The sequence below is a fragment of the Scyliorhinus canicula genome, chromosome 2 (genome assembly GCF_902713615.1).
Source record: "Scyliorhinus canicula chromosome 2, sScyCan1.1, whole genome shotgun sequence".
NCBI lineage: Eukaryota > Metazoa > Chordata > Chondrichthyes > Carcharhiniformes > Scyliorhinidae > Scyliorhinus > Scyliorhinus canicula.
In genome coordinates this window covers 129,825,124-129,840,437 of record NC_052147.1, presented here as the reverse complement: position 1 = coordinate 129,840,437, position 15,314 = coordinate 129,825,124, and the positions used below count along the sequence as shown (strand labels likewise).

General features: G+C 48.5%; 1 protein-coding gene across 5 annotated transcripts in view; it reads left to right on the top strand.

The window, feature by feature from the left end:
* The window catches only part of pcnt (pericentrin), a 352,612-nt gene that overhangs the window by 38,576 nt on the left and 298,722 nt on the right, over positions 1-15,314 (top strand). For all 5 annotated transcript variants that reach the window (XM_038786588.1, XM_038786581.1, XM_038786572.1 and 2 more), the window contains exon 4: positions 2,333-2,515. In XM_038786588.1, coding sequence (XP_038642516.1) covers positions 2,333-2,515 — 183 coding nt within the window. The remainder of the gene's footprint in view (positions 1-2,332; positions 2,516-15,314) is intronic.

Sequence of the window (15,314 nt, the reverse complement as noted above, 5' to 3'; positions counted from 1 at the left end):
ACCTCCTTTCCTATTATTAAATCCCCCTTCTCATCCTCTAAAGGATCAAAGTTGACCGTAGCCACTCTTTTTTGTGTTATCAATTTGGAGAAACCTTTACTGTCTGTTTTTATATTCTGAGCTTGTTTAGTCTCAGAATCAATATTACTTTTCTTTATAGCTTTTTTCATGGCTTTCTATTGACCGTTAAAGTTCCCCCAATCCTCTAGTTTCCCACTAATCTTTGCCACTTTGTATGCATTTCATTCAATTTGATACCCTCCTTTATTTCCTTAGATATCCTTGGCTGATTATCCCTTTTCCCACAGTCCTTCCTTTTCACTGGTATATACTTTTACTGAGCACTGTGAAAAATTACTTTGAAAGTCCTCCACTGTTCCTTAATTGTCCCACCATAAAATCTTTTCTCCCAATCTACCTGAAAATGAAATGAAATGATTCTATGAATGAATGAAATGAAACTATGAGATCATTTCATTTCAATTGTCCCACCATAAAATCTTTTCTCCTAATCTACCTTAGCCAACTCATCCCTCATCCCATGTAGTCTCCTTTGTTTAAGCACAAGACACTGGCATTGGATTTTGCCTTCTCCCCCTCCATCTATATTTTAATTTCAACTATACTATGATAGCTCCTTCTGAGAAGATCCCTCACTATGAGATCATTGCTGGTTTAGCACACGGCTAAATCGCTGATTTTGAAAGCAGACTAAGGCAGCCAGCAGCACGGTTCAATTCCCGTACCAGCCTTCCTGAACAGGCGCCGGAATGTGGCGAATAGGAGCTTTTCACAGTAACTTCATTTGAAGCCTACTTGTGACAATAAGCGATTTTCATTTTCATTAATTATTCCTGTATCATTACACAGGACCAGATCTAGGATAGTTTGCTCCCTCGAGTTGCATATTGTTCAAGGAAATTATCGCGGATACATTCTGTGAACTCCTCCCTCAAAGCTGCCTTGACCAACCTGGTTTGACCAATCAACATGTAGATTAAAATCCCCCATGATAATTGCCGTACCATTTTTACATGCATCAGTTATTTCTTTGTTTATTGCCTGCCCCACGTTTGGTGGCCTATCAGTCCTTTTTCTCCTTACTCTTTCTAATTTCCACTCAATTGGATTCAACCTTTTTCTCCATAGAACCTATATCATCTCTCACTACTGCCCTGATGTTATCCTTAAATATCAGAGCTCCATCACCTCCCTTACCTTCCTGTCTGTCCTTTTGAATAGTCTGATACCCCAGGATATTTAACTCCCAGCCGTGACCACTCTGCAACCATATCTCATTTGCAATGATTTGTGCCATCAACTCATTTATCTTGTTTCGAATGCTACGAGCATTCAGGTAAAGTGCCCGTATGCTAGTTTTTATAGCTTCTTGTTGAATTCGAACACTTCCATTAATAACATCTCCTGAGTTTTTCTCCCCTTTAACATTTTTCAGAATTTTTCACATGCTAACCTACTTTGCTTCCCAGTAGCCATTATACTTCCTGTAGTTTTACCCCCACTTTGCTAGGTTAAAGTCCGTGTGACCACCCTATTTATCCTTTCCGCTTGAACACTGGTCACAGATCGGTTCAGGTGGTGACTGTCCCAACGGTACAGATCCCTCCTGTTCCAACGCAGATGCTGTTTTTAAACTCCATCCCTCTAGCAATGAAAGACAAAATTCCATTTGCCGCCTTAATTATCTGCTGCGCTGATTCATGCGGCGGTGCTGTTATTTGAACACTTTCTTGGGAATCCCCATATTTTTGCAAGATTGCTTTCCATACATTGTGTTTCATGTTTCACTCCATTTCTCCTCTATTCTCCAATTTTCTTTCTATTCTCTCTGAAGGTTAGACTGATCAGCAGCCTTCCAATGCCTTTATCAAATGACCATTCGTTACGCATGAGTCAAAATGTTATCACACTATGATGATGGAGGGAGGAAAGAGATCAACTTGATGGAAACAAACTTGACATCCACTAATGCATAATTTTCAAAATGATAGTTCGCATCCTGGCTGAATGCTCTTTTTTCTTGGTATCAGTCTGCTTGTAATTTATGGAATCTGAGCTGTATGATCTGAATAATTTTATAATTATCTAGATCATGATTATTTTTGTTGCCCATTTGGGTCAGTTTTCATTGGTTTCTGATAGATTTTGGAAGAAATGCAATTTTTATGGTATGCTAGTTTTTATAGCTTTTTGAATCCTAACACCTCGTTTCTGACCCACTTCTCATTTCCCCAATTGTATATTTAATTACATCATTTAAAATCAAATAAATGTAAAAGAAAATGCCTTCACATCAGATGATCTCTTCTAGGTGGATGAGATGAATAACAGTACAGGATATGCCCAAACGGACCTTCAGGTCTGCCGGTTAAAAGTAATCAAGCTTGAAGAACAGCTGCAAGGCAAAGAAATGGCTTTGGAACATCTCATTGCTAAGGTGGAAAACCTTCAGGATCAATTGACTGCCCACCAGGAGAGTGAGCAACTGCAGCAAGTATGGATGAAAAATACTTAGGCTAGTTATAGCAATTCAAACATCTGTCAATCATTTTTATGCTTTACAAAATTCTGTGCTGCAACTGAAATGAGCTTTAATTCTATAATACAGTCACCACTTGCCATGCAGCTTAGAGTCTCATCTTCTCCTTTGGCATATCCTGGCAGCAGGACTTGACACCTGACTAGACAGCTTTTTCGGATTCTTGCAGAAAAATGGATCTCTTGAAGAAAATTCTGGTTGCAAAATAAATTCTTAGCTCTCAAAGGGAACCTTTCTGATAATTAACATTTTTGTTTTTAAAAAATATTGATTTCTCTCTAGATATGGACAGCACGGTAACAGTGATTAGCACTGTTGCTTCACAGCGCTAGGATCCCAGGTTCGATTCCCGGCTTGGGTCACTGTCTGTGCGGAGTCTGCACGTTCTCGTCGTGTCTGCGTAGGTTTACTCTGGGTGCTCCGGTTTCCTCCCACAAGTCCCGAAAGACATGCTGTTAGGTAATTTGGGCATTCTAAAGTCTCCCTCTGTACCCGAACAGGTACCGGAATGTGGCGACCAGGTGCTTTTCACGGTAACTTCATTGCAGTGTTAATGTAGCCTACTTATGATAAATTAAAAAGATATTTGCATATGTCGAGTGAAGCAATTTATGGTTCTGTTCTAAAATAAAGATTTCTTCAGTGAGCCTAGACTTTGAGTGCTGGTAGGCTTTTTGGCTGTGGAGCCCAGTGTACCTAATTCTGCCTTTGCCTGATATTTTGTACATACATATTCCCTACAGGATTATGATTTTTATTTTTTTTAATTTTAATTTTAGAGTACCCAATTCATTTTTTCCAATTAAGGGGCAATTTAGCATGGCCAATCCACCTAGCCTGCACATCTTTGGGTTGTGGGGGCGAAACCCACGCAAACACGGGGAGAATGTGCAAACTCCACACGGACAGTGACCCAGAGCCGGGATCGAACCTCGGCGCCGTGAGGCAGCAATGCTAACCACTATGCCACCGTGCTGCCCTTACAGGATTATGATTAAGAGTGGGAATCATTCTTGCCTCCCCCATCCAGCCCAAGGCTTTTTTTTTTAATATAATTTTTATTGGAATTTTTTACAGAAAATATAAAACGTAACGACAAACAATGAAATGCAAGAAAATAACCCATAATAACTGTATCACCCCCAGACCGTATCGACGCATGTATCCCATCCCCCACCCCCCCAACCCCAATGAACAACAGAAGAACTTAAAAATAAATTTAAATTAAATAAACAAACATAGTCATCGTCCGCATCCCCCCCCCCGGGTTGCTGCTGCTACTGTCCCCGTACCCTATCGTTGAGCCAGAAAGTCGAGAAAAGGTTGCCACCGCCTAAAGAACCCTTGTACCGACCCTCTCAGGGCGAATTTGATCTTCTCTAGCTTAATGAAACCCGCCATGTCATTGATCCAGGTCTCCACGCTTGGGGGCCTCGCATCCTTCCATTGTAGCAAGATCCTTTGCCGGGCTACTAGGGACGCAAAGGCCAGCACACCGGCCTCTTTCGCCTCCTGCACTCCTGGCTCCACCCCAACCCCAAAAATCGCGAGTCCCCATCCTGGCTTGACCCTGGATCCCACCACCCTCGACACCGTCCTCGCCACCCCCTTCCAGAACTCCTCCAGTGCCGGGCATGCCCAGAACATATGGGCATGGTTCGCTGGACTCCCCGAGCACCTGACACACCTGTCTTCACCCTCAAAGAACCTACTCATCCTCGTCCCAGTCATGTGGGCCCGGTGCAGCACCTTGAATTGGATGAGGCTAAGCCGCGCACACGAGGAGGAAGAATTAACCCTCTCCAGGGCATCAGCCCATGTCCCGTCTTCGATCTGTTCCCCCAGTTCCCCCTCCCACTTAGCTTTCAGCTCCTCTACTGACGCCTCCTCCGCCTCCTGCATAACCTTGTAGATATCAGATACCTTCCCCTCTCCGACCCAGACCCCCGAAAGCACCCTGTCGCTCACCCCCCTCGCGGGAAGCGAAGGGAATCCCTCCACCTGCCGCCTAGCAAATGCCTTTACCTGCAGATACCTGAACATGTTCCCCGGGGGGAGCCCAAATTTCTCCTCCAACTCCCCCAGGCTCGCAAACCTCCCATCAATAAACAGGTCCCTCAGCTGTCTGATGCCCGCTCTGTACCAACCCTGAAATCCCCCATCAATGTTCCCCGGGACAAACCGATGGTTCCCCCTTAACGGAGCCTCCATCGAGCCCCCACTTCTCCCCTATGTCGCCTCCACTGCCCCCAAATCTTGAGGGTAGCCGCCACCACCGGACTCGTGGTATACCTCGTAGGAGGGAGCGGCCACGGCGCCGTTACCAGGGCCCCCAGGCTTGTATCTCCACAGGACGCCCTCTCCATCCGTTTCCATGCTGCCCCCTCCCCCTCCATTACCCACTTGCGCACCATCGACACATTGGCCGCCCAATAATACCCCGAGAGATTGGGTAACGCCAGCCCCCCCCCATCTCTACCTCGCTCCAGGAAGACCCCCTTCACCCTCGGGGTCCCATGCGCCCAAACAAAGCTCATGATGCTGCTAGTCACCCTTCTAAAAAAGGCCCTAGGGATAAAGATGGGCAAACACTGAAAAAGGAACAAGAACCTCGGGAGAACTGTCATTTTGACGGACTGCACTCTACCCGTCAACGATAGCGGCACCATGTCCCACCTTTTAAATTCCTCCTCCGTCTGTTCCACCAGCCTGGTAAAATTAAGCTTATGGAGAGTCCCCCAACTCCTGGCCACCTGCACCCCCAGGTATCTGAAACTCTTCACTGCCCTCTTAAACGGGAGTCTCCCAATTCCCTCCTCCTGATCACCCGGGTGTACTACAAATACCTCACTCTTGCCTAAATTTAACTTATAGCCCGAGAAGCCCCCAAATTCCGCTAGCAGCTCCATCACCCCCGGCATTCCCCCTTCTGGATCCGCCACATACAACAGCAGGTCGTCCGCATACAGCGATACACGATGTTCCTCCCCACCCCGCACCAGACCCCTCCATCTCCCTGACTCCCTCAACGCCATAGCCAAAGGATCAATCGCCAGTGCAAAGAGCAAGGGGGACAGGGGGCACCCCTGCCTGGTCCCACGGTAGAGCCTAAAGTACTCCGATCTCCTTCCATTGGTAACTACACTTGCCATCGGAGCCGCGTAGAGCAGCCTCACCCATTTGATGAATCCCTCCCCGAATCCGAACCGCTCCAGCACCTCCCACAGGTACCCCCACTCAACTCTATCAAACGCTTTCTCCGCATCCAGCGCCACCACTATCTCCGCCTCCCCCTCCACTGCCGGCATCATAATAACATTTAGCAGTCTCCGCACATTCGTGTTGAGCTGCCGTCCCGTGACAAATCCTGTCTGATCCTCGTGTATCACCCCTGGCACACAGTCCTCTATCCTGGTGGCCAGGATCTTCGCCAGCAACTTAGCGTCAACATTGAGGAGCGAGATAGGCCTGTATGATCCACACTGCAAGGGGTCCTTATCCCGCTTTAGGATCAGAGAGATCAGTGCCCGCGACATCGTCGGGGGCAAAGCCCCCCCCTCCCATGCCTCATTGAAGGCTCGCACCAACAGGGGACCCACCAGATCCGCATACTTTTTATAAAATTCCACCGGGAACCCGTCCGGCCCCGGCGCCTTACCTGACTGCATTTGTCCAATCCCCCTGACTAGCTCCTCCAACTCTATCGGCGCCCCCAGCCCCTCTACCAGCTCCTCTTGAACCCTTGGGAACCATAGCCTGTTCATGAAGCTCTCCATCCCCCCTCTCTCCATCGGAGGTTCCGACCGGTACAGTTCCTTGTAGAAGTCCCTAAAGACCCCATTTACTTCTGTCCCCTTCTGCACTACATTCCCACCCCTATCCGTCACTCCACCAATTTCCCTAGCCGCATCTCGCCTGCGGAGCTGATGCGCTAACATCCTGCTCGCCTTCTCCCCATACTCATATACCGTGCCCTGCGACCTCCTCCACTGTGTCTCCGCCTTTCTGGTAGTCAACAAGTCAAATTTGGCCTGCAAACTACGCCGTTCCCCCAGCAACCCCTCCTCCGGTGCCTCCGCGTATCTCCTGTCCACATCCAGGAGCTCCCCCACCAGTCTCTCCCTCTCCTTCCTCTCCCTCCTTTCCCTATGGGCCCGGATGGAGATCAGCTCCCCCCGGATCACTGCTTTCAGAGCCTCCCAGACCATCCCCACCCGGACCTTCCCCGTGTCGTTGGTATCAAGATACCCCTCAATACTTCCCCGGACCCTCCTACACACCTCCTCATCAGCCAGCAGCCCCACATCTAGGCGCCAGAGCGGGCGCTGGTCCCGCGCCTCCCCCATCTCCAGATCAACCCAGTGCGGAGCATGGTCTGAAATTGCTATGGCCGAATACTCTGCATCCTGCACCTTCGGGATCAATCCCCTGCTCAGGATGAAAAAATCTATTCGGGAATAGACCCTATGGACATGGGAGAAAAAGGAATACTCCCGCGCTCTCGGCCTCCCAAACCTCCAGGGATCCACCCCTCCCATCTGGTCCATAAACCCCCTCAGCACTCTGGCCGCCGCCGGTCTCCTACCCGTCCTTGAACTGGACCGGTCCAGTGGGGTATCCAGCACTGTGTTAAAGTCTCCCCCCATGATCAGGCCCCCTGCCTCCAGGTCCGGAATGCGGCCCAACAAGCGCCTCATGAAGCCGGCATCATCCCAATTCGGGGCATATATATTAACCAGCACCACCTTCTCTCCCTGCAGCCTACCCTTCACCATAATATATCTGCCCTCCTTGTCCGACACCACCTCAGCCGCCTCGAACGCCACCCTCTTCCCCACCAGAATCGCCACCCCCCGGTTCTTCGCGTCCAATTCTGAGTGAAAAACCTGCCCCACCCACCCCTTCCTCAGACGAACCTGGTCTGCCACCTTCAAGTGGGTCTCCTGGAGCATAGCCACGCCCGCCTTCAGCCCCTTCAGATGAGAAATTACCCTAGTTCTCTTAACCGGCCCATTCAGCCCCTCACGTTCCAGGTAATCAGCCGGATCAGAGGGCAACCTGCCCCTCTCCCCCGCCGGCTAGCCATAGCTTATCGACTGCTCGCCCCAGGCCAGCTCGCCCCGCCTGACCCGTTCCCCATGGCGATAACGCCTCTCCTCTACCCCCCCGGCCCACGCCAGCTCCTTCCTGGCCATTCCAGCAGCAACCTGGTATCCCCCCCCACCCCCCCCCAGGCTAGGACCCCTCCTAGCCGCGACGCACCCTCCATGGTACTTCCGTGAGTCAGCTGACTTCTGCTGATCCGGCAGCTCCTGCCAAAACCCATCTCCTCCCGGCATGGGGTCATCCCCCTCTTGCCACACTTCCTTGGCACCGCTTCAGCGCGGGAAAGAAAACCAGTAGAGGCCACGCCCCCACCTCCAGCTCCGCCCCCCCGCCTCGCAGTGCGGACAACCAGAGGAAAGCCCACGCTTTCACACTGCCACACCCCACCCTTCTGACGCAGCTCCTCAAAATCCAGTTTCACCCCAACCCCCAGCCCCGTACAGAAGAGAACATATAAAGCACATGCCCCCAACGTTCCCCACACCCACACCCAAAAGACACATCCACCCGGAAACAGAGCAAAAAGAAAACCAGCATAAAAAAAACACGTGTCAAAATTGAAGAACAGCAACAGCAAAAACAGCAACGGCCATAGTGTCCCCAGACCCTAGTTCGAGTCCAGCTTCTCCGCCTGTACAAAGGCCCACGCCTCCTCCGGGGACTCGAAGTAGTGGTGCCGGTCCTTATATGTCACCCACAGACGCGCAGGCTGCAGCATTCCAAATCTGACCTGCTTGGCATGCAGCACCGCCTTCGTCCGGTTGAACCCGGCCCGCCGCTTTGCCACCTCCGCACTCCAGTCCTGGTAGATTCGCACTACCGAATTCTCCCACTTGCTGCTCCTCTCTTTCTTGGCCCAGCGCAGCACACACTCCCGGTCACTAAATCGATGGAACCGCACCAGCACCGCCCGCGGGGGTTCATTTGCCTTAGGCCTCCTGGCCAGCACTCTGTGAGCTCCCTCAAGCTCCAGGGGCAAATGGAAGGACCCCGCTCCCATCAACGAGCTCAACATCGTGGTCACGTACGACGGGAGATCCGACCCTTCCAGCCCCTCCGCCAGGCCCAGGATCCTCAAATTCTTTCGCCTCGTGCGAACGTCCAGCTCCTCCAAGCGGTCTTGCCACTTTTTGTGAAGTGCCTCGTGCAACTCCACTTTCCCCACGAGGACCACGGCCTCCTCCTCCCGCTCAGCGGCCTGCTGCTGCAACTCCCGAATGGACGCCTCCTGGACCGCCTGGGTCCCAAGCAGCTTGTTGTTAGTCGCATTCAGGGAGTCCAGCAACTCAGACTTCAGCTCCGCAAAACAGCACAGAAGAGATGCCTGCTGCTCCTGCGCCCACTTCCACCAGTCCTCGGGTGTTCCGCCGGCCACCATTTTGTCCTTCTTCCCCCGCTTTTCTTGGGGAGCTGCTGCAGCTTTTTCCTTTGCCCCACTCCGGGTGAGCACCATAAATTATGGGGAATGCTCCTCTAGACACCTTCCCCCACCGGGATTCGTCGAGACAGCGCTGTTTGAGGCCCTCAAATCGGCCCAAAAGTCCTTAAGTAGCGGGAGCTGCGGCCGCACCTACAAAGCCGATTTTCTGACCGCTCCACTCCTAGTCCAGGCCATCCACCGGTGGAGAATCTGAGAAGGAGTGTTCCCACACGGGGAAAAGTCCAAACAGCACCACTACGAGCCCTTAAAAGAGCCCCAAAGTCCGAAAATAGTGGGAGCCACTGAACGTGCGGCTTAGCTCCGCATCACCGCTACCGGAAGTCCGTTTCCGCTTCTTCAATGGCCTTGGTGAGATCTCTTCACGGTTCTTCCCTCTGCTGCTAGAATTCAGCTTTCATAAAGGCCCTCAGGTCAGCTTGAGACCTATAAGCTGGCCCTTCCCCCGCTTGCATGCTTGCAGAGGCTTTCGTTTGCTGCTGTTCAGACAAATCTTGCACTGTTTCTGAGGGTCTGATAACCAAGAAACATCCTATTCCTGGGGGAAAATACTCCTTGAACCTTCACCCACGCCTTTTCATCGAAATTCCAACCCGTGCTGCCCAAAAAAGAGCTCTTTTCTGCCACCTTAGGCAGGAGCTGCCTATGTGTACACACTCATTGCATGATGCACACCGGAAGTCTCCAGCCCAAGGCTTTTGATGGTAGTGATGGAGCCCCAATACACAATGAATCCAGTCTGTTTCTGCTGCTCTGTGTGGTTTTGTATTATACCAGGTGATATCTCTCCACATCGCACGAATATTAATATAAGCGAAATGACTGGCACGAAAGAATGACTTATCAGCGAGCCCACATGACGTTGCACTGCCGCATTCTCCCGTTTCTTCATGGGTCTCACTCCCACAACCCAAAAAGATGTGCAGGGTAGGTAGATTGGCCATGCAAAATTGCCCTTAATTGGAAAAAAATAATTAGGTACTTTATATTTATAAAAACAAAACAAGAGAGCCCACGCGAAGGGTAGGTCATGCCTTATGAATTCTTATTTTCTGAAGAGATAGCTAAAGTCAGGGCAATGTTTATATATGATTGTCATTTGGACTTTCAGAAGTTCCTCATAAGAGACTTAACTAAAGTTGGAAATCATGGCCTTCAAGGGAAATTATTGATCTGTTAGGAAATTCGCTGAGCCACAAGAAGGCAAGTAGGAATAATGAGCAAGTACAAATGTGACCTGCAAAGATTGATGTTGGGATGTCAACTGTTCACTGTTTATTGCAGATTTAGGAGAGAAAGCAACATATCCAAATCAGTTAATGTCATCAAGTTTGGTTATATTGTAAGCAGTATGAAATTAGACATTGATAGATGAAGTGAACGAATGAACAAGACTGTGGCAAAATATTTTAATATAAGCAAATCTGAGGTCACCCAATTTGTGTAAAATAAGTAAATACCGAAACGCTAGAAACATTGGAGGTCCAATGCTAATAATATGATATTCTTTATTGTCACAAATAGACTGACATTTAACACTGCAATGAAGTTACCGTGAAAAGCCCCTCGTCGTCACATTCTGGCACCTGTTCGGGTACACGGAGGGGGAATTCAGAATGTCCAAATTACTCACAGCACATCTTTCGGGACTTGTGGGAGGAAACCGGAGCACCCGGACGAAACCCACGCAGACACTGGGAGAACGTGCAGAATCCGCACAGTGACCCAAGCCGGGAATCAAACCTCGGACCTTGACACTGAAGCAACAGTGCTTACCATTGTACTACCTTGTTGCCCACTTTCACATCCTGTATGTAGATCATTATAGTGCCATGAACAAGTACAGGAAATAATCTAAAGGCTAATGGAATGCTGGACTTTATATTTGGAGGACCAGAATACAAAGGGACAGAAGCCAACTATCGAAAGCCCTGGTTAGACCACACCTGAAGGAACGATATATTGGACTTGGAGGGAGTGTAGATTTAATAAAATTATACCTGGACATCAAGGTGTAAATTGCAAGGATATAGTAAACAATCCAAGGCCTCATTTCAGGAAAGATGTGGAAGCGTTGGAAAAGCTACAAAGGAGATTTACCAGGATGTTGCCTGGAATGGAGAGTAGGTCTTACGAGGAAAGATTGAGGGTGCTCGGCCTTTTCTCATTAGAACGGCGAAGGATGAGGGGCGACTTGATAGAGTTTTATAAGATGATCAGGGGAATAGATAGAGTAGACAGTCAGAGACTTTTTCCCCGGGTGGAACAAACCATTACAAGGGGACATAAATTTAAGGTGAATGGTGGAAGATATAGGGGGGGATGTCAGAGGTAGGTTCTTTACCCAGAGAGTACTGGGGGCATGGAATGCACTGCCTGTGGAAGTAGTTGAGTCGGAAACATTAGGGACCTTCAAGCGGCTATTGGATAGGTACATGGATTACGGTAGAATAATGGAGTGTAGATTAATTTGTTCTTAAGGGCAGCACGGTAGCATTGTGGATAGCACAATTGCTTCACAGCTCCAGGGTCCCAGGTTCGATTCCGGCTTGGGTCACTGTCTGTGCGGAGTCCGTACATCCTCCCCGTGTGTGCGTGGGTTTTCTCCGGGTGCTCCGGTTTCCTCCCACAGTCCAAAGATGTGCAGGTTAGGTGGATTGGCAATGATAAATTGCCCTTAGTATCCAAAATTGCCGTTAGTTTTGGGTGGGGTTACTGGGTTATGGGGTAAGGTGGAGGTGTTGACCTTGGGTAGGGTGCTCTTTCCAAGAGCCGGTGCAGACCCGATGGGCCGAATGGCCTCCTCCTGCACTGTAAATTCTATGATAATCTATGATTAATCTAGGACAAACATCGTGGGCCGAAGGGCCTGTTCTGTGCTGTATTTTTCTATGTTCTATGTTATATTCACCAGAGGTTCAGGGTGATTTGATCAAAGATGGTCCTAGACTCACCAACCAGAGGAAAGAGTTTCTCCCTAAGGGGGCATAATGTTAAAAAATAGAGCCTTTCAAAGTGAAATTAGCAGTTTGGAACTCTGTTCGGCAAATGTCAGGTGATGATGGACAAGTTGTTACATTTAAAATAAATGAATATTTAAAAAAAAAAACAGATGTGGAACAATGAGGCATATATGGAGTTAGGTCGAGGAGCATAAATGTTCTCATTGAATGGATGACCAGCCTCAAAGGGCTAAATGGCCTATTCGTCATTCTGTGGTAATTTTTCTCGTAGCCTTGGGCTCATTTAATATTATGGAGCGTTACGTCCCCCCCCCCCAGCTATTCTTTAAATTTATGTATTTTTTTTAGAGAAGCAATTTTTCATTATCTTAATCATCAGGTCTTCAAGAATAATGTACGTTTGAATCTAATTATCCCAAAGTTTATCTTTTTTTTAAAGCACAAGAACTCATACTGGTTCACTGTTTTAACTGCCATGTACAGATGAACAGATGGCTTCCAGATTGGGGAGGGGTGAAGAGAGAATCTTGAAGAGCTGCATGAATTTTTTTTCTCGGGCCGAAAGCTTAATATTCTCTTACTTATTATGTATAGTTTTTTACTATTTTTAAAAATAAATTTATTGTGCCCAATTCTTTTTTTTCCTCAACTAAGGAGCAATTTAGCATGGCCAATCCACCTACGCTGCACATCTTTGGGTTGTGGGGGTGAGATCCACGCAGACACTGAGAGTGTGCGCATCCGGACAGTGACCCTGGGCTGGGATAGAACCCGGGTCCTCAGTGCCATGAGGCAGCAGTGCTAACCACTGTGCCACCATGCACAGTATTTTACAATGAATTTCCAGAGTATTTTATTTTTCCTCCACTCAGTACACCATGTTTCAAAGTGATGCCGCCCGTTGGACTGGGGTGGGCACAGTAAGAGGTCTGACAACACCAGGTTAAAGTCCAACAGGTTTGTTTGAAATCATTAGCTTTCGGAGCGCAGCTCCTTCATCAGGTGAAGAAGCTATGCACTTGCCTGATGAAGGAGCTTCGCTCCGAAAACTAGTGATTCCAAACAAACCTGATGCTATGGAGTAAGAATTCCTAATGTTTCAAAGTGGTCATGTTAATCCCAAAATATTTTCTGAAATAAATCTAGCTCATTGCTACAATGTAGTATGCTCAGGAGGGAAAGGTGATGTAAGATCTCCCTCCCTCCCTCCCCTGTTCCCCCATTGGTTTAGTAATCCTGAGTTGTGACTCCTGATTGGCTCTCCATCTCTGCATTTTATGCCAGCATTTTATACCAGACATTTGTACTTGTACCTCACTTACTGGCAGCTGCGCTTACCTTGTGACATTGTCACGTTTGTGGTTTGGTTTTAAAAGCCGATGAATCACTCTGAAGATTTAATATTTCCCCACAGGTGGGTGACTTTGGGGCCTCGAGGCTGGTCATTAGCTTGGAGGTAGTGAGGACTGATTTGAGGTATGGTAGAATGGGCATACCATAGGTCTTTCTGAATTTAATGGCAGAACCTGATTAACAATTTTTTGTTTGTTTCCTGACTGCAGCTTGCCTGATTATCAGGTGGGTAGGCCTTCGCATCAGAAGAGAGCAGCAGGAGTGGGTCACTGGTGGGCAAGATTGGAAACTTTGGGGCGTGGAGATTGTTAGCGTGGAGGGTCAGCAAAGTGAATGCATCTGTTGTGTAAAGGAAGTTAGTTGACTTCAGTAGTTAAGTGGAGAGGCGCTGTCCTCCAGGACGCAGCAGGGTGGGGAAACATACTTGACCTCATCCTCAACCTGCTTGCTGCAGGTGCATCTGTCCATGACAGTATCGGTATAAGTGACCGCCGCACAGTCCTTGTGGAGACAAAGTCCAGTCTTCACATTGCAGATACCCTACGTTATGTTGTGTGGCACTACCACCGTGCTAGATGGTAGACTTCGAACAGATCTAGCAACTCCAGACTGGGCATCCATGAGGCACTGTGGACCATCAGCAGTAACAGAATTATAATTAACCACAATCTGCAAACTCATGGCCCAGCATATCCCCCTCTACCATTACTACCAAGCGACGAGATCAACCCTGGTTCAATGAAGAGTGCAGGAGAGTATGCCAGGAGCAACACCAAAAAATGAGCTGTCAACCTCATGAAGCTACAACACAGGACTACTTTTGTGCCAAACAGCATAAGCAGCAAGTAATAGACAGAGCTAAGCGTTTCCACAACAAAAGCGTCAAATCTAAGCTCTGCAGTCCTGCCACGTCCAGCCGTGAATGGTGGTGGACAATTAAACAACTCATTGGAGAAGGAAGCTCCACAAATATCCCCATTCTCAATTATGGTGGAGCCCAGCACAGCTGTGCAAAAGAAGAGGTTAAAGCATTCGCAACAGTCTTCAGCTAGAAGTACCGAGTGGATGATCCATCTTGGTCTCATCCAGAGGCTCCCAGCATCACCGATATCAACTTCATCCAATATGATTCACCCCACGTGATATCAAGAAATGGCTGAAGGCACTGTATACTGTAAAGGCTATGGGTCCTGATAATATTCGGGCTATAGTAATGTGCTCCAGAACCTGCCAGACCACTAGCCAAGCTGTTCCAGTACAACTACATCTTTCTGTCTACTCTCCATCATCGGCAAAGTGATGAAAGGAATCATCAACCGTGCTATCAAGCGGCGCTTATTCGGCAATAATGTGCTCAGGGACACTCAGTTTGGGTTCCGTCAGAGTCACTCTGCTTCGAACCTCATTACAGCCTTGGTTCAAACATGGAGAAAAGAGCTGAATGCCAGAGGTGAGGTGAGAGTGACTGCCCTTGACATCAAGGCAGCATTTGACCAATTATGGCATCATATTAAACTGGAGTCGGTGGGAATCAGGAAGAAAACTCTCTGGTTGGAGTCATACCTTTTTTTTTTAAATTTAGAGTGCCCAATTCATTTTTTCCAATTAAGGGGCAATTTAGCGTGGCCAATCTACCTCCCCTGCACATCTTTGGGTTGTGGGGGTGAAACCCACACAAACACGGGGAGAATGTGCAAACTCCACACAGACAGTGACCCAGGGCCGGGATCGAACCTGGGACCTCAGCGCCGTGAGGCAGCAATGCTACTCACTGCGCCACCGTGCTGTCCATACCTGGCACAAAAGATAGTTCTGGTGATTGGAGGTCAATTATCTCAATTCCAGGATATTACTGCAGGAATTCCCCAGGTCGTGTCCTCGGGACAACCATCTT